This window comes from Setaria viridis, chromosome 9 (assembly GCF_005286985.2).
Source record: "Setaria viridis chromosome 9, Setaria_viridis_v4.0, whole genome shotgun sequence".
NCBI lineage: Eukaryota > Viridiplantae > Streptophyta > Magnoliopsida > Poales > Poaceae > Setaria > Setaria viridis.
Genome location: NC_048271.2, coordinates 37601151 through 37621436, shown reverse-complemented (window position 1 = coordinate 37621436; position 20286 = coordinate 37601151). Strand labels below are relative to the sequence as shown.

The 20286-nt window shown below is 44.7% G+C and overlaps 1 protein-coding gene and 1 pseudogene across 2 annotated transcripts; both read left to right on the top strand.

The window, feature by feature from the left end:
• The first annotated feature begins 7658 nt into the window (after window positions 1-7658).
• Window positions 7659-9540, top strand: LOC117837142 (uncharacterized). 2 transcript variants are annotated; one of them, XM_072290924.1, is made up of 3 exons: window positions 7659-8413; window positions 8819-8986; window positions 9071-9540. In XM_072290924.1, the coding sequence occupies exons 1-3, from the start codon at window positions 7733-7735 to the stop codon at window positions 9377-9379; spliced, it is 1158 nt and encodes a 385-aa protein (XP_072147025.1). In that variant the 5' UTR covers window positions 7659-7732; the 3' UTR covers window positions 9380-9540. The 2 variants fall into 2 exon arrangements, with proteins under 2 accessions (XP_072147025.1, XP_034572618.1); XM_034716727.2 differs by having other exon boundaries at window positions 8819-9540.
• A 1452-nt stretch (window positions 9541-10992) lies between these two features.
• On the top strand, window positions 10993-12369 carry LOC140221197 (protein FAR1-RELATED SEQUENCE 5-like; annotated as a pseudogene).
• The last annotated feature ends 7917 nt before the right edge of the window (window positions 12370-20286 follow it).

Here is a 20286-nt window from a genome sequence, read left to right as displayed (position 1 = left end):
GGATCCTAGAATTGAATTCATTCTAATAACTATAATTTAGGTACGGATTAATTAAGCTAATATGGTTGTATATGAAATATATCTGTATACTATCGAGCGCGAGGCGGTTCTCGGTGGCGTTGATCACGTACTCCTTCATCACCGGCTTGTTCTCCGGGGTGAAGCTGTGGAGCAGGACGTTGTCGTCGGTGACGACGCTGAAGGTCGCGGACGTACGCCAGGTCCACGTCGCCGCCCTTGATCGGGAAGAGGTAGAGGCGGATGAAGTGCCAGCCCGGGACGGTGAGCGGGAAGCTGTAGCGGCCTCCTCCTTGAAGACCCGCGCGGTGGCGTACAGCGGCGACGGCACGTCGGCCTTGTCGTCGGCGGCGACGCGGATGGCGTCGTTTGCGGAGAGCAGGTGGTTGGCCTGCGCGTCCGTCTTGTACGACTTGCCGTCGGCGGTGACGGGCGCCGTCCCGCCGCAGTCGATCAGGAAGCTGTCCTTGGGCGTGAAGCTCGACGGCGTGGGCGGCGTCTCCGCGCCGCTGTCGGTCACGGGCCGGCCCTGCCCGGACACGGTGGTTGTTGTCGCCGCCAGCGCCGCGGCTAGCAGCAGCAGCAGCGCCGGCGGGAGCGTCCCGCGGCGCGTCATGGCTGGTGTGCTACGTACTCGACCACCACCACCAGCAGAGCGCTTGCCTAGGTGCAGAGCAGCACCGGACGCCGGCACACGCTGCAGGCTCTGACTGGGTGGGGTTGGGTGGGTTATTGACGGTGGCGGGGCCCTCTCACCATTTCTCTTGTTGGTGGGCCCAATCGGAGGGGGGGAGAAGGGAGGGGGTGAAATGGCGGGTTATGGCGCCAAGTTTAAGCCGCCCGCGCGGCCGCCCGCTATGTTTGGGGTGGTGGCCACTGGCCACAGGCCGGCGACCGGGTCACCGCCGAGACGTGCGCTCCACCGCGCATTCTCCGGCCCCCCGCTGCCCGCTGCGTGCCTGCTCACCTGCACATGTTGCTGTGCGCCGACCTGCCATGTGCATGCTGCCTATTCTTGGAGCCGCGTCGCAGTCGCATCGCATCGTTTTGCTTCCTTTCCTAGGGCCCAACCAAATCTCTACAACTAAAAAATACGGAATGATATCGTCTGCCCGGCTACCTTGGATTCACCCTGCGATCCCACCCCCCGCCCGGTAAATCGCACGCTCGCCCGCGCGTGCGCCCCTCCACCTCGCGAGATCCCGCCTCCAATCACGCTTCCTCCCCTCGCGAGATCCCTGTCCCCGCGCTCGCCCTCGCCGCCACGCCCGCGCTCGCCCTGGCCACCACGCCACCGTGCTAGCCCACGCCGCCGACAACAATCCGTTTTGCCTCTCGCGTTCCTCTTCGCAGCCCCGTACGCGGCGCAGCACGGCGCCGACAACGATGCGATGGCCCAGACCTCCTCCGTGCTGCCCTCCTTCTCCGCGGACGCCGCGCACCGCTTCGTGGCCGACTACGGCCTCGCGGTGCACGCCGTCGCGGTCCGTGTCTCCGACGCCGTCGAGGCGTTCCGCGCCAGCGTCGACGCGGGTGCGCTCCTGGCCTTCGAGCTCTACGGAGACGCCGTCCTCCGTCCGTTTCCTGAGCTACCCACGTTGCCTTCCTGTCCGGGTTCGAGAACGTCGCCAACTCGACATAGATCCGCGCAGAGACGATCGTCGTTCAGGTCCTCCCACGGGCTGTCTATCCTCTCCTCCTCCTCGCCTTCGTCGCAGAAGCAGGCTTCACTGGCGCCGGCGTCGTAGTCGCTGAGTGCGTGGGATCACCCAACGTTGAGGCCGTGCTTTCATAAAAAAAAAACGTTGAGGCCGTGCAGGATGAAGCGCTCGTGCAATCCCGTGCCCACCATCCCGCGTCCATGGCAGATGGTACTTTGCTATTTTGCTGCAATAGTCTATTACTGTTCCAAACAAATGTGCAATAGTCTAGACTTCTGATTATGTTTGGTCTGAACTCTGAATTCAAAATGGTTCCTGATTTTCAACAAGAAGAATATGCTCTCTTTTCCATTTTCTATGTTATATATATTTTCTTCTTTTATTTCCATTATTATAAGAAAATATTCCTGTTGATATTTATTTTTTGTCATTACCTACTTATCCAGCACTTAGAACTTCCGATTCAAGGAGAGACTGGAACGTATATCAATATGTTTTTTTTTATAACTGGCTTGCATTAAAATTAACAGCAGTTTATAGACAGTATTTTACATGACTCCCAGAGTACAGAAGAGAGTGCTTGCTGCCATATTGATTCGTTTGCAACAAATAGATTATCAGATATATACGCACTTGAAAATGCCATGAGCAGGCGCGCATCAACAGGTAAAGGCCAATGCCGTGATTTTTTCAGGAGAATCAAACTTGTAGAATTTACCAATTAGTTGTCTGTAATTACGGACGGTGGGCGTGCTATGAAAAAGCGATGTGCTGCTTCAGCTGAAATGGAATTATGGCAACTGATGATGCATGATTGGAGACTTTGTACTGTAGGTGACAAGAATCTGCGAGCTTTGAATGCATCATTGCGCGCCAATTGCTGGTGGACTTCAGTTACTTAATCATACGGAACTCAGGTTTGACCATATCAACTACCTACTAATGGTTTATTTTCTTTGCTTGTAACCAGCCAGAGGCATAGCCTGCTTTAATTAAATGATATATTATATATTCTGTTGTTGCACATACAGTTGGGAAGAACTTCTATTGCTAGCAGTTTCAGTGACATTGTAATTATTTCTCTGCCTAAACTGACACCAGTTCCAAGTCCCATTATCCCTATGTACCATGGTTTATATATACAGACAATCATTCTAAATGTTTGCAAACTCAAAATCTCCCATGCTTGATTCAAATATTTGGCCTAGCAGAGAAAGGGTACAACATGAATATTTGTCTTACTATTAAACTGAATATTTGGATAGCTGTAGATGCATATATGAACTTCTGAATACTAGGATCAAAAGCTTGTTGAGAAGTAGACACATATGAACCACATGATCAGATAGCAATGATGACTGATAGGCATATGGCCAGAGTTACATATTAAGAGATGTTCTCTGAGTAAGGTTAATGAACAGAGAAAGATTGTAATGTCATTTCTTTGAATCCCATGCCTCATGAATCAAAAGGATTTCCATGGTCAAATGTATGCTTCCGAGTAGGTGCTGATTGATTGAATGCTGTTGAGCAATTGGTTGAATTAAAAGGCTTTTTAAGGGACTCATATTACTCACTGACCTATTCTTTGAATAAAAAAGCCTTCGCTTATAGATTTTAACAGTTCTGCAATAAGACTTCTCTGCTGAGAATGGGTGCACGAGCAATTTATTGTTAGTTCCAAAGTTGTGATCACTGACAAATCAGTAGCTGTTAACATACCTCAGCATGGGTGCTACTGATGTAAGGACTGAGGATGTCGCCTGGGGGGGGGTGTGAATAGGTGTTTCTAAAAATTTAACACCTTAAAGAGTGGAAACGATTAGTGTGGGCTTGGAAACTCCAAATCAAAGAATTAAACCCCTCAAGAGTCAAACACAGAGCATATAACAAGTACTAAATAAATCTAGGAGCCACGACCTTGCAACACAGAGATCAGAGCGAAGAATAAATAAAATCAGCAGATGCCGTATATACCAGACATGTCCGGTAGGTTACTCGGACATGTCCGAGTGGTACGGGTTTGCTCCCCTTCGCTGACCTTGCTCCTCCTTGATTCAAAACTTCGACCACAAGTTGCAAGGGTGTACTAGAGACTATCTTACGCACAGTGAACCTGCACACAAGCTAGCGCAACCAAAATGGATCACAAATATCAAATGAAAGCGAATTGAGACACGATATTTGTTTTACCAAACTTTGGACCCCTGCGAGTCCTACTCTCCGTTGAGTGGGCTGCGAGCGGCCCAGCAAAGGTCAGCTCTAGAGGACCCAAAGGCCAACTCTAGCTGTGGTCTTTTCCAACCACCTTTGCTCCTTCCACTAGCTTGATCTCTTCCCTTTCGGCGGTGATATCGACTGTTACAAACTTCCGAGGCACACCACAATCTCTTGGATGCTCTCCGGCGATGCCTAGCCGTCTAGGACCGAAGAGTCCAAGAGTAACAAATGCAAATCACAAGATCGATAATATGCACAAGTGCTCAAGAGGTGGCTTGCTCTCAAATTTGAATTTCTCTCAACCCACAATTGGATTTGCAATTTGGATCAATCACTCACTAAGAGAGGGTTGGAAAGTGTTCTCAAGGCTCTAGAAAGGCTTGGGGAACCAGCAGAATCAACAGCTTCCAAAGGTGGAGGCTCGGGGGTATTTATAGCCCCCTCCATGACACTAGCCGTTTTATAGCCGTTGGTGCATAACGGACATGTCCGGTAGGACTACCGGACATATCTGATAGGACCTGCACAACACCAAGTCAGTAAGTCAATTGTGTGCCGGAACTCCCGACGTGTATTGGGACTTCCGACTCTTGGAACTCCTGACACTTGTTGGGACTTCCAACACTCGGAACTTCCAACGATCACCGGCACTACCAACGAACCCAACTGAGAACGTGGACGAATTCACCCCTGTGACCCTCCTCTACCGGGCATGTCTGGTAGGACCGACCACAGTAAGTTAAGTTAGACCCTCAAGTCTCTCTCACTCGAACCTCACATAGGTTGGCTTTGAGCACTTATGAAACATCATCCATCACATGTTGCATCCCTCTTAATAGTACATCATACCTAATAACTCAAGATTGAATGAAAAACAAATTTGAACCGCTTGAGTTGATTTCCTTTAAAACCGGTGCCCCTCCACCTTTGCTTAGTACCTCGAAGCCTTTCCTTGCTATTTTCACCATCTCAAGCCATCAAGTCACACCTTGTGTTGAATCATCCATTAAGCTCAAAATACATCCATCCGTTTGTATTGTTGTCTTCTTTATTTTAATAGAACAAGCTTCAAAAGGTGAGACCATATTATATGCAATCCTTCATGTCTCATTAATCAACCTCAATGTGCTTGCTTTCACATTGATCATAGAAATCCCACAATAAATAAGCCTTGCATGATTACATTTGCATTGTTGTCTTGTGCTTGAACTAGATTGCTTATACAACAACACATCATTTTGGTTTGATACTCCAACACAAGTGTATGTGAGATAATCAATTTCCTGTTTGACACTTAGCAAACTTGTTAGTTATTTAATCGTTGTTGTCAATCAATCATCCAAAACCACTAAAGGGCTGGATGCATTTTCAACTGATATACCTTAACTCGAACCAATTAAGATAGCTGTGAGAAGTGAGCTAGCCGCTTGGCATTACGATCTTTATAGATTCAGTATCTTGTCTCTTATCTTGTTTGACTTTTCATGTTTGATTAAAGCATTGCTTGATACTCCACCAGCAGCATCGCTTTCCTCTCTCTCTCTCTCTCTCTCACACACACACACACACACACACACACACACTCTCATTTTTCAGGGTTATGAGTTAAGAGTTCAGGGTTTCAAAGTTCTAAGCAATGGGGTTCAGAGTTCTAAGCAATGTGCAAGTTCAGGCTTAAAAAATTTAGGTAGAGTGCACTGATTCAAATATTTGAGGAAAACATACAGTGAACCATGTTGTGTTGTTTATCTCCTGGTCATTTTGCAACCTGAAATTTCAAATTTTAAATTTCTTATCCAATTTTTAGTTTAAAACAATGTGATATGTGCAATTTGATTTTTGCAGTATCATACATGAAAATATTATTAGCATGTCCATCCAAGCAAAGAGAGAAAGCAAAGAGGATGAAACAGTAGGTACTTATCCTGTTACGGGCGAATTGTTTTGAAAACCTTAAATGACTAATAACCTTGGTAGTTTAGATTGATGATTGTTAATCATTTAATACTTATTTTTCTAAGAAGATGCGTTCTGTTGCATTTCGATTTTAGCAACTAATTTTTCCTTTCCTGTTGATTTGATGCAGGGGAGGAATAGCTGGCTGTACGCGTGATCAATGGGGCCATTCTAAATCATGCTTTCCCGTTGCAGCACGGGTATTTACCTAGTGCTATATAATATGCTGGACAAGTGGACATCATAGCTGCTACTCCTAAGTCCTACCTGCTAGCATGCTACTGCTGTAGTAGTACTGCATATTCACACAACTAATCTTTATAGGTCTCAATCTCAAGCATTGTTTGTGGTACAAGATTATAATTATTTTAATGTGTCCCCAGAGCACACGGGCTTCTCTGGTGAAGTACCCATCTTCCTCCATGGTACGACCCTGCTAGGGGATCTTTGCTCGGTCAGGCTCGCCGTAGAGCAGCTGGAGCGAAGCGTCTCAGGTTTCAACTGCCTAGTGACGATTTGTCGCCTAGGCCTTTTGAGCAACGGGAGGTCGGTCAACCATCCCGTTGCTCGGAGTATAGATAGAGGCCTAGAGGCTTTGATCGGTACTTAGCGAGGGCGTGAGAGCGCACCCGCTAGGTGTAGCTTCTGAGTCGCTGACCAATCTATAGAATTAGTCAAGGGATTAATTCCTTTGTAAGGGTATTTAGTATCGGGCTTATGTAACCTTGGTGTTTGGTATTTGTCAATATCTAAATTGGAAATGTAGTTTGTGAGATACTCCCTGCATTATGAAATGGTTATTGTATTTCATACAAGAAAAAGTCAATTTTACAAACTTTGATCAACAATTATGCAAACTGCATACAAGTTTAGGACAAAAAACTTACAACAGTAGATTCGTATTCAAGTACCTCTGGTATGATATTGTTTCTTTGGCAAATAATAACAATCTGTTAGAGAAATAGGTGGTCAAAATCTATTATGCACGACTTTTTTCTTATCAAAATACACTTACATTTTTTTGAACGGAGGGAGTAATATGGTTTAAAGATTGTTAGTCACAGAATACATGCAATCATTATTTGGTGCCAAAACAAGGCCAATACATTTGGCCTAAGATCTAGCCCGCACAAGCAATGGACAATGGACCATAGCTGACTAGACAAACTTTTTTTTTTTGACGAAGGGAGTAGCTTCCAATCAAACCCTAGTCAATTTTTCAAGGAAAAATCAATTTTGTTGACCTACTTCCTCTGTTCGAAAAAGAATGTAAATCTCGTTTTACAAGGAGTCAAAGGATCTTTAGTTTTACTAAGTTTATAGAACATATTATCTACATTTAGATTTTGAGTTAAATTTATCATGAAGATACATCACATGATTAATCTAATAATATTTATTACGCATCGTAAACATCAATACCTTTTTAAATAGATTTGGTCAAAATTAAGAATCTGTGATCTTCCCAGGATGCGAGATTTGCATTTTTTTCTTGGAACGGAGGTAGTACTAAATAAAGCCACAAAACATACTTTGGCACAACTAAACTTTGGCCAAACGCAACTTTATCTTGGCACATGCACCAACAAGGCAAAATAACTTTGCCAATTTTCTTCTTGCTTTTAAGCAAAACTTTGGCAATACAGCACAAATTTTGGCAGGACTTCGTGGGTCATGAACCAAACAGGACCCTGCTACCGAGTTGGGCTTGTTGGCCCATTTGGCACCTAGGGTTTGCGGGGGAATCATATATATATATATCGGGGGCTCCCCTCGGCATCTTCTCCTCGGTCTAATCTAAGGCAGCCGACGCCGCCGCAACCTCTCCTTCCACGTCTAGGAGAAGAGCTGAACCCCGGCCGGAGGTTAGGAGGGCGATGGAAAGCGTGGGTGAGAGGAGGGCGATGGAGAACGGGGGTGGGACGATGCGGAGGTTACCAGACACGGGGTTGGTCATGTGTTCCACATGCTCCGGTTTCTTGCTCAGGATGAAGCGCACATCGGTTCCCAAGCCTGACGAGGAGGTGTTGGAGGTGGTGACGGGAGCCGAGAAGATGCGGGCCTTGATGAAGGCGGTCCTGCTGCACGGGCCCCTCCAGGAGATAGAGCCGGCTGAGGCGACGAAGGAGCAGTGGAAGGTTCTGCAGAGGAGGAGGAGGATTATGATGGAGACCAAGAAGTGCCCGACTTGCTCCGGTTCGCTGTTAGAGGCGTGCCCGACTTGCTTCCGTTCGCTGTTACAGAAGCCCGGGCCCGATGAGGAGGACAAGGCGATGGTAGCGGACCCCGGATCGAAGGCCGGATCGAAGGAGAAGATGAGCTCGAGGGAGGAGGGCAGCGAGTTCATGGCTGTCCTTCCGTCGCAGGGCAGGAAGGAGAGGATGAAGATTGCGACGGAGGATGAGGCGATGGTGGCAGACGCCAGATCGGAGCAGAAGTTGAAGCGATCGAGGGAGGAGGGCAAGAGATCTAGCAGCGGATTGAAGGAGAAGAAGAAGGCGAAGAGCGAGGATAAGGAAGGCAGCGGATCAAAGAAGAAGGCTAAGAGATCGAGCGAGGTATTTCTTTTATTTTCAGAGTATCTTTCTTTGGAATCTTATTTCAAGTTCGATTAGAAGGAAATATTTATTTCAATGAGTTCCCCTTTTTTAGCTAAACTGCTTGAATTCCGGGCAAAAAGGGGTACTCCTTGTATAACTACATTGTATAGTCTCGAAATGCTTTAAGCCGGAAATAGCTAGCGTAGAATTTGTCTGATATAGAACACTTGTATCAATAAAATAGTTTGAACTATTTACTTAGAAGGGCACGCATCCTCTTTTAAAATGCTAAAGCGGTGACCTACGTATAAAAAAGGAGATTTCTTTTTGGATTTGAAGAAAAATAAAAGGAATTCTATCTATTTTTATTTTCCATTTATTTACTTTGTTTTTCTTAATGAAATTGAAATTATTAACTAACAGATGGAGGGCAGTGGATCGAAGGAGGCGAAGATGAAGGGCAGCGGATTGGAGGAGGAGGCGAAGATTGAGTTCATAGTCAAATCCGTCGGCGGAGATAGGAAGACTAAGATGGAGATTAAGAGGATGCTCAAGAAGGCCTTCGAGATTTTGAATGAGCTCCCTGTCAAGGTCGGCGGAGATAGGAGGACTAAGATGGAGATTAAGAGGATGCTCAAGAAGGCCTTCGAGATTTTGAATGAGCCCCCTGTCAAGTCTCAATCGGAGGAGGCAAAGATGGAGGACAGCGAATCGGCTGTCGGAAATAGGAAGACTAAGATGGTGACTTATAGGGTTGACAAGAAGACCATTGATTTTTTGAAGAATCATCCCCCTCTCAAGCCTCCTCCCATCGGCGCCTGTGAGCCTGAGCTGCGCCAACGCTTTATTGATATTACTGCTCCCTATGTTGAGGTTGAACGTGTGCTCCTTGAGTACTTGCAATGCCATTACTCCATCAAGGGGTATGCTGAGGTGCAGCTGGAGGTCACCGATGACGAAGGCGATGACCACAAGTTGGTGTAGCACTGTTGTCACGTGTGGTTGGTGTGGTAACGAGTTAAGGCTGCCTAGCATAATAATAATTTTAGTTTAAGTGATGAACAACCTTCGCTTGTTCAGAGATATTCAGCTTTGTTAGCTTGTACTAGTAGTATTTAAGTTGAAAAGTGGTATCTTTTGTCATATGAGTACCTGGGTACTGATGTTATCATGCATGTTATTCTCACATCTGAAGACTTGAGTTTCTATATTTTCCTAGAACTCAGCTCGATTCAGATGTTATTTAGTTGATGTCTCCGTGTCATTGTCTCATATCTTACGAGTTGCTATATTTTCCTAGAAGATGTTATTTAAACGAGCTATTGTATATGTCTCCAACCAGCGCGGTGGCCGTGCTATTGGTGTTTCTTTTGTTAACCTTCTTTCCTGATTATAACAACCTCTCAGTGTCGTACTAGCTCCTGTATTTCTTTATTTTCTCTTTTTGGTGCTGTCCCATTTTCAGAAAAGAAATTCCACACTGGTATCGACGCCGGTGTGGAGCAAGTAATAACATTTGTGGTTGGATCAACAACTTTCTACTATGGGAACAAAATACTACAATTTCCGACTTTTCATTTCCTCCGTGACTCTGCCCCATGTTTTCATTTCTGATGTAGCTAGTGACAACTGCTAACTTCCTTTTCATTTCTGATGCAGCTAGTGACAACGGAACCAGATCCTCTAACAGGGACGTAGTTTCCATCCGTCCATTCATCAGCTAACCAACGGCAAGGTCATCAAAACAATCAATACACCAGTCCGTCCAGCTGTTTGTTTATTGGGCCCAAGGAAGCCCAGTTCGCTGAGCTTGCCCGCTGAGTGAGAAACGGCGCGAGACCGACAGAATAGGGCGCGAGAGCGGCGGAAAAAAGCGCGAGAGCGGCAAAAACAGGGCGAGATTGACTGAAAAGTGCGCGAGGAAACGAGTCGATAGCTGAGGAACAGCTTGCCGCAGGAACGATCGACGATTTTCTCTACTCACGTAAGTCTCACGTCAATAGTCTGCCCTTTAATGTATTTGCCAGGAATGGCTTACGGGCTTCATCATAATTGCATCAATTGTTCTGTTGCTATATTAAAAAACAGAAAAGCTCGATGGGCCAAGAGGCATCATTATGTTTCTTTGAACTTGAAGGTCTCATTTTCTCGTGGATGAATCATTTGGTTGAGATCCTATTGCGATGGATGCAAATCGAAGCAAATATAACACTCCTGTCATGGGAGAACATAGGTGTGTAATAAAACATCTTGCTTCTTCATTAGAAAATTTCCGGTCAACTAAAACTATTTGCTTCTTCTCCTTTGTCTATACAGAGAGGGCTTGATCCCCGGCCTGGTGCCTTACCTTACCATGGAATTTAAATATTCTAATGAAGCTTGGGCATTTTGGCTTAGCTACAGTGGGCAGAAGGGCTGTGAGGTTAGAAAAAGTATACAAATAAAAGGCGTGATGGCAAGATTACATCATGTAGGTTTGTTTGTGTAAATGAGGGTCATCGGTTGCTAGACAAAAGAGATCATTTAACAAAGTGCCCTTGAGCTGAAACTAGAACTGATTGTCAAGTTCACATGAATCTTAAAATGGACTGGGAAAAAGGAAATTTGAAAGTGAGTGAAGTGGTTTTGGAAGACAATCACGCATTACACCTGCCAGCAACCTTGCATCTAATGGCGCTACAAAGGAAAATTTCAGACAATAGAATGGAGAAGAGTCAAGATAAGAAAAAAGAGAGGAAAAGGAAGAAGAAAAAGGAGGAGAATGAGGAACCTAGTATTCTATCGGATTTTAGTGCATGCATGTTTGAGTATGAAGACATTGCAGAATTTGAACAAAAGTTTAACCTCATGAGGCAAAAGGTGAGCAAGCAAACTTGGTTAGACAGTATTTACAAGTTGAAAGAAAAATGGACTGAATGTTATACGAAGGATGTCTTCACATTAGGAATGAGAAGTACACAATTGAGTCAGAGTCTGAACAATGATTTGAAAATCCATTTCAAATCGGATTTTGATATCATCCGGTTCTTTAAACATTTTGAAAGGGTGGTGCAAGGGAAAGGAATAATGAACTAAATTCAGAATTTGATTCAAGGAAAAAAATGCCTAAAATATGTATGATGAGGCCACCACCTATGTTGGTGCAGGCTAGCAAGCTGTACACACCTATTATATTTGAAGCTTTTCAAGGTGAATATGAAAGATCCTTGGCAGCTCGCACCAAAGCACTGGATGGTAGAAATGAATATCTAGTAGGGGATTTTACATATGAGGAGGAATATAAAGTTGTCGGTGATCCTTTGAAGGAAACGGTTGTACGCAGCTGCACGCAGTTTGATAGAATTGGGATATTGTGTAGCCATGCTCTTAAGGTTCTTGATTTGATGAATATCAAGTCACTACCACCACAACACGTGTTAAAGCGTTGGACAAGGAAAGCATGGACTATAACTGTACAAGATAACCAAGGGAGAAACATAATTGAAAATCCTAAGATGGATGCTATGCTTCGGTTCAAATATATGACCCACAAATTTCTCAATTTGGCACACCAAGCAGCTAACTCTCCTGAGTGCACAATGTTAGTGGACAGCACACTTGACATCCCTCAATTTGGCACACCAAGCAGCTAACTCTCCTGAGTGCACAATGTTAGTGGACAGCACACTTGACATCCTTGGTAAGGAAATTCCAGAAAAGGTCAATACATGTACAAGCACTTTTCAGGTCAATACAAGTACAAGCACTTCTCAGGATTCATGTTCAGCACACTTGACATCCTTGATTAATACTACCTAAAGAAAAATGATGTCCAAACAAAAAGTTGAAAACGAAAAAGAAACTGGCTCGATAAGAAGCACAAGGCTAGAAAAAGGATAAAAAACAAAGCTACATCTCAGTTTGGCGATGTTGTACATGGACAAGAGGCAGTTAGTGGTGGAGCACAAGCAGCTTCAGGGAGAACACCTCAGTGATCCTGGGTAACGGGGCTTCCACCTGCTTCTGGTCCGATCACTGGATCGGTTCCACGACCTTGGCGATGGCCATGCAGGCTCTCTTCTCCCATGCCTTGAGACCTAACCTCTATGTGCAAAATGCTGTTGAGTCTGGTGCCTGGAACCTGCACCTTCAACCCAGCAGGTTGTCCTCCATTGCTCGTGAGGAGCTAGCCACTCTTATGCAAGTCCTCTAAGACGTCCACCTCCTGCCAGATGTTCCCGATCAGCGGAGCATGCGCACAACCCTTGCGCCTTTCACCACCAAAGCACTATACAGAGCTCTTTCACCTGCAACACCGCCAGATGAATTCTTGACCTTAATCTGGCACAGCTACGCCACATGTAACACCCAAAATTTAAAGAATTCAAATTCACTTAAAATTGCTCAATTAGGTTGTCATTTAAATTTCTAGGCATTTAAATTTGCATTTTCTCTAATTAAATTAATTCACCATAGGAGTTTATTGTGCATTGCATGCTTTTGATTGATGGTGTTTGATCAAATTCATATTCTAAACTCAAATCTCTTTTGCAAAAAGGTTTTTCTTTTTCTTTTCTCTTGGGCTGCATCTCTTTTCCCTCAGCCCAGCCGCACAGCAGCTCGCTTCCCTGGCCCAACCTCCTTCGCTTCAGCCCAGCTCCCTCCGCCGGCCCACTTTCTTTACACCGGCCTAGCTAGCTAGCTTGCTCCTCCACGGGCCAGCTAGCACCGCACGTCCCTTTTCCCTCAGTCGCCGACAGGTGGGGTCCGCCGGTCAGCCCCTCCTTCCACCTTCCTTTCTTCTTCCTCCTTCCTCCCGAGCCTTCTATCCCATGCGTCTCCTTCCTTTTCTTACGCTGCCGCACCTTCCTTTTCCCCAGCGCGCCCTCTCCGCATCCGCCTCGACCTCGCCCGCCTCCTCCCCTATGCCTCTTAGCTCTCCCCGAGGGCTCAAATGAGTTCGCCGTATCCCCCGTGTCCTTCCTGTGCAACCCGCGCTCCAAACCAAGCCTCGGAGCGCGTTTTCGCGCAACTCCGGCGAGGCGTCGCCGCACCTTCGCCGTGAGCCGCCTCCCACCGCCGCTCGCTGCTGCTTACGCCAGCATCGCGTGTGTTGGCTGTTCGATCTCGAATCGATAGTACGCAGCGAGCCTGTGCACGTGTTCACTGCCGACCGTTCGATCTGGATCGAACGGACCAGATATGTCCGTGCACTTTTGCATTTAAGCCATCGCCTTTTTCGCAAATCAACCCGCAGTCCATTTTAATTCAAAAGTAATTGCGTTTTGGTCCTGTTTTCTTTTGCTTAAGCCCATGAGTTTTTATAAAATCAACCTGCCATCATGTTTTGTGTTTTTGCATGTTAAACCTTCGCTTTATACTATAATTACGTATAAGTCCTTGGTTTTTCACAGATTAGCCCTAAAAGTTTGTTTTCTCGCAGAAAAGCCCCTAAAACTTGTTTTAATCATATCTTTTGCATCTTAACCCCGTTTTCCGTGTTCTTTACATCCACATGTTTGTTTTAAAGAGTAGATTAATATTTCAAGCTTGTTTTCTCTGTTTATTATGATTGATGTACCGGTTTTCTTACTCTATGCCTTTGTTTGCTTGTATGTGCTCGTGTGACGCGTGTAGACGGTCCGCAAGTTGTGTCCTTGATCACTTCTATAAGTCCTATCCACCTTTACTTTCGTGTTCCATACAACATTGCTATGCACATAATAGTTGTAATCTTGATGGGTCCCAATTAAGGTTCGCCTAGATTTAATTTACTTTCGCCTTGACCAACCAGGTTTACTTTTATGCTGGGTAGTTCATGCTTAGTGCTTACTTGGGATATGGTGGTTTAACTGAAGTCAATGATTAATCTTGCTTTATTTTTGTTATACCTTTCATTAATACAAGATCATAAATGTTTAATCGGAACATGGAACGACCACCCAGGAAAACAGTGCTACCATAAGACTAAATGGCTCTGATCTTGGCTAAATAATTAGAAACTCTAGTCTGGGGTAATCTTACCGAAAGGGCAAGATGGGCGGCGGCAAATAGGGTATAACACTCGCTCTTTTGGGACGTGGGCTTTGCTAAGACACGGTACTCACTAGGGGATTGTTGTGCTCTGCTACTGATCCGGGAACCTTAGCGGATTATCACTTACTAGCGAATCTTTGTAAAGGCCTCGTAGCGTCCCTATGCAATCACACCTCGGAAGTGTGGTATGATGCCTTGCAAACACCGCATGGTTGGGTCCAAAGTTCTTTTGAACTTTTACGTGACTTGTGGGTAAAGATGTGCGACCTCTGCAGAGTGTAAAACTAACCGATCAGCCGTGCTCACGGTTAAGAGCGGCCTGGACCCTTACATGATAATACTATCGAAAGATGGACTTAAATTGTTGTTTACTTTATTTATATTCTTGTTTAATTTCGGGTAGTATAAAGTCAATTGCTAATAAAATTTGACCAACCTAATTAAAAACTGATGCTGATTTAGCCTTAGCCATACCTTGATTGGCCTTACACTATACTATTCCCCACGACTTATTGAGTACCAACCATAAGTATACTCATCCTTGCAAAACCGTTGTTCAAACCAAGATAATATGGTGGAGTACATTGACAACTTTGAGGAGTTCTAGGCGTACGATTTTTCAATCAGCTGCCTGTGGTGTCATCGTCGTTTGCGTAGTTACTTAAGTTCGTGCTTATTTGAGACTTTGAGTCATGTAATAAATGTTTAATACTCTCTTTATTCGCTTTAGCACGGTCTTTGTTATTCACTTATATCATACATGTGTGTAACTTGATCCTGTGCACATGTATTGAATGCACGATTTTATCCTTAAAATCGGGTGTGACACCACACCACAAGTCAAACACTTCCTCTCGCTCATTCACCGACGCCACCTCCCTACTGCTGCTCTACTACATCACTGCTCCACTACATCACCGCAACATCATTGACAACCCACTGTGCTCCCATTGCCAACAAATCGAGGATCAGCAGCACCTATTTCTATCTTGCCCCAAGGCCGTTGCCTGCTGGAACATGCTGGGGCTTCCTGACCCTAACCTGCTCTCCATCGATCAACTCTGGGAACAGCCGTGCGCTCCACCGTCATCTCCTGCATACTATGGGCCATCTGGAAAGGAAGGAATGCAAGGGTCTTCGATGATGACAACAAGACGCCGGCGGTCATCCTTCGTCAAGCTGCCTCGGACCTCCACACCTGGTCTTTCCGCGCGAAACCTGGGCCTCACCGGAGAGCCCTGCGACTTTGGAGTGAAACCCTGTTTCATGTAATCGCGTGATTGTAATATGGAGTTCTATTGTATCCCCTTTTCTCAAATCCTGTATGCATTGAACAATCCAGCATTTTGAATGAATGTTCAGGTTGGCGCTTTGCCAGCCGTAGGTTCCTCAAAAAAAAAAAAAAGGGGAGACCTGCTTGCCTACTCCAGTGCCGAGGGAGGTCATGAGCAGCAGTGCAGCCGTCTTCACGGGCACTGCGACGACGGCGAGTGGCCGGAGCACTCCGTTCCTTTGCGGAGGATGAGGGCGATGGAGGAGAGAAATTTCCCAGGGATCTGCTTGTCTGCTCCAGCACCGGGCCGGCCGCGAGCAGCACGCCGGGGAGGCCGCGAGCAGCAGCAGCTTGCCAGCGGCCATCTTCACGGGTGCTACGGCGGAGGCGAGTGTGTGGAGGCTGGAGCGTTCCTTCTCCCACTTGTGTTTTGTGCTTCCTGAACGTGGGCCGCATCGAGTATATGGGCCGACGCAAGATTTGGTCGACTTCTGCGCTTATCTGCTGCGTGTGGTCCGATAGCCGTCGGATGTTGCAGGAACGGCGCAGCAGGTTTGGACGTCCCTCTTACATAGAGCGGAATACAGTAGAGGATCTGGTTCGAGTGACAACTGCTAACTTTCCAGTCTTTCGAGGAAGCCGTTTTGAAGCGCTAACTCTGGGAAGTGGCATTGGAATACTGCTAGCATATCTACCAAATGTCTTGGTATTCTAACAGATATCTCTTCCTTGAATGATGATTGTTGCCCTACATCCTGTGAGAACAAGGAAGATTACGAGCTTGTTAGATAACTGTGTCAAGTTAATTGTCAACAGCAAACATCAATAACCATTACATCTGGGCTACCTCAGAAACATTTTGTCGGTGCCATTATTAACTGATGATACAGTATGATGCTTTTCAGATTGCAGAACATGAACAGATTGGTGGATCTGAGGAGCTCAGTGATGCCGACTGACTGGATGCTTGGGTCTAGTAACTTTCCTGTTCTAACATATATCCTGGTGAACCATTGGTAACAGGTTAAGTGATCTTACCATGTTTACCTTTTGCAGATGATACTGGGATTAGTGAATCTAACAAAACTGTATGTGAAGAGGGTCCTAAAGAAATTTGAACAGCAGGTGCTTGACAAAAAAATATTGTGGATTTAAAATACACATAAATTGATAGTATGTGTACATGGTTCGAGGTGATTATAAAAATATATAGTTCAACTTCAAGGTGATTAAGGAGTAGAAATGATTGTGTAAGCACCAGGGTCAAGCAAACCTCAAACACAGGTGGAAAACAGTATCACAGCCAACAACGCTTGCCATTGGAGCTAATTAAGGATTGGCATCAATATACTTCGCTTTTTGCTTGGCCAAAATGAACTCGCAATGTATAGAACCAAATAACAATCGCTCTGAAATTGTTCTACACGAACCACTGCTCTTGTTATCCCCAAAAAAGGAGTATCTTCACAAAGCATTATCACCAGGATTCAGGACATATATCAAGGTTAATGGTGTCCCCAGAGATCAAATTTGGTTTAATAAACAACTTATAAAGTTAATTTGGTGTAATAAATAAGTTGCAGAATTATAAGGCAAGTGGCCTCAGAGATCAAATTTCATTAGAGAAACATGTGCTCTGCAGGTTTGGATTGCTAAGAAACATGTGCTTAACTGAGCGTGTTTGTTGACTACATTTGATGGTGATGAATATGGTAAAGGTGTGAAACAATAGAGTGCCTTATGTAAATAGATCTCATCTAAGAGCCTTTTTTTTTCTTTCTCTGCAGCTCCTTTTTCTACACGAATAACTTCATTGCATTAAGTCTTCTGTCCTGACAGATGTCCATCTTAAGAACAGAAGCATCTGAATCACCTCCCAGTGCTCATGCTGACACATATGCATCAGGATGATCCATCCATGGAACCAAATGTAACTAATCGACAAAGTATTTGATACAGATCAAAACTGAAGAAATGACAAGTTATGGCATTCTTCCAGTTCAATAGTTTTTGACTTTTAGTAAACTAAAATGGAAGCATACTTTAGAACATGTATCATGAGAGTTTAAGTCAAAACAGCACTGAATATTATATTCACCAACTAAAAATGTCCGAAAGTTTGCATGTTGTTGTTTACAGCTCTTCCAAAGAAGTCTCCTGAAACCAAAAGGAGCACATTATTAATTTTGATCGAGCAGACTACCACCAGTCCCTCCACCGTCACTACCCCCAATTGAAAGAGTTGTTGCAAATCCCATTGTTCCACCAGAAAAGCAATAGGGTCCTCCACCGAAGACAAGTAACTCGACTTCTGCCACACCATTCTCTGTTGCATCTCTTCAGCAATGTACAACTAGTTTCAGAGAGGAGAATGTGATAAGAGAGAGTAGAATAAGAAAGGTTTACCTAGCAGAGGTTCCTGATGGCAAGGTATGAAGTATTACCTGTCTTGATGAAAGAGCAGCCAGAGTTCAGTTCAAGTATTAAGCTAGTATAATTGTATTTTGTGGAGTTGTTGGAGGTTATGAAGATTCACAGCGCTAATGGAAGAATATCAGTAGATGACTTCCTAGAACTGTAGAACATGTTGAAATTATCTCAGAGATCAAGCATCCTAACATTCTTGAGTTAGTTGGCTACTGTGCTGAATATGGGCAGAGGTTACTCGTGTACAATCACTTTAGCAGAACGGCCGGGCACTAGATGATGCACTTCATGATATAGGATACTGAAAGTGCACTGGCATGGATGACTGCCTCCAGGTTGCTCTTGGTTCAGGAAAAGCCTTAAGAGTAAGTGTAGTTATTGTTCTATTATCAGTACAATAATCCACATATGGTGTTCTTATTTAAAGCGGTAGAGCTTTCACTCAATTTATTTTCAAATTACTTTTTCCCTGCAGGTATCTCTGTGATAGCTTCCAACCTCCAATTGTGCACCAGAATTTTGAACCAGCTAATGTGCTTCTTGATAAAAATAAATCTCAGTGTGTGTTGCTGAATTTGGACTGGTAGAACTGATGCCATCAAGTTCCGTCACTCAGGTAAGTATAATATATTTATATAGTTCATGTTTTTAGAATGCCTAAAAATGGGGACGATGCAATCATGATTTTATTTACATCTTTTTTGTCATGTCCAATATGTTTGAATTGCTCACATTACTATGGCTGAAATAGCTCAAAATTTGAATATCATCTTGATCCATTGGTGTTAATGGTTAACAATGAGTTATCAGGCATAACATTTACTTGCTCACTTTAGGATAATTTGTGTTGAAAGCCAGGGATTTCCCATGTTGTAAATTGTAATCAACTTAGCTATTGCAGTTGCCTATTACCACATTTCTATCTTCTTGAAGTTCTCTTAAAGAAGTATATGCTAATCTTTTAGCTATTCTGTTAATTATAGTAAGCTAATATGCTTTATTGATGGTGGGTGCAAAGCCCCTGGGAACTTCCAGGGCTAGGTCTAGTCGCTGTGGCTGTGTTAGATATTGATTTAAACGGCACAAATCGGCGAATATATTTACCTTTGCTTTGTTGAAGGAGAGGCGTGTCATATAAGTGGGGATGCATTCAACTCATATTGGAGAAGTCAAGTATGTTCAATTCATTCCTTAGCTTACAAAATCTCTTCTCATCTAATGGCTTGATGAATATACCGGCAAGTTGATCATCGATGCCAACACTCTCAATTGATATGTCACCCTTTTGTTGATGATCTCTTATGAAATGATGCCTAATGTCAATGTGCTTAGTTCTTGAATGTTGAACCGGATTGTTAGTGAGCTTCAGCGCACTTTTATTGTCACATAGCAATGGCACTTGTTTGAACTTGATTCCAAAATTATCCAAAGTTGCTCTCATCCATAGCAATTGTGCACAACAACTACCTATTGACAGAATATCGTCGGCAGTCCTCCGAGGGGTATCCCACGAAGGTAGATTGATCGGCAGAGGTGCGTGTAATCAAGAATAAGAAGGCAACAGAGACACAAGAGTTAGACAGGTTCGGGCTGTCGGCGTAACGTAATACCCTACTCCTGTGGTCTGTTGTGTTATATTGGCTATCGTATGATATTGCGTGAGTTTTGAGGGGATCCCTACCCGCCTTATATAGCTGGGGGTAGGGTTACAAATTGGTTAGATCTAGGAGATAACCGGAAAGTAATAACAGATTACAAGAATCACGGGATCGAGCATATCCTAACAGATCTCGTAGCATCTTCAGGATATCGCCCTTGATGTCTTGCGGTACACGCCGAGCAGTACCGTGCACCGTAAGCCTTCGTCTTGTGGGCTGGACCGCCCTTGGCAGCGCAGCCAAAGTAGTCCGCCGTGGGTATCCGGGGTCGTACCCCCCACAGCTAGTCCCCAAGCGCTTTGTATCCGCTGTGCAACGCCGTCTTGAGGTTATCCGAGCAGGTGTAAACAAAGCTGAGCAGTCAGACTCATAGTCCGACCACCCTAATGAGTCGCCGAGCAATTGTAGAGTGTAACCGACCAGCTTAGCTGTCCGGCCGAGCCCGGGCTTACCCAAGTAAGGCTTGCCAGAAGGATGTAAGGAGCTCAAGTTCAAAATCAAAAAATTTCCTCGCTGTG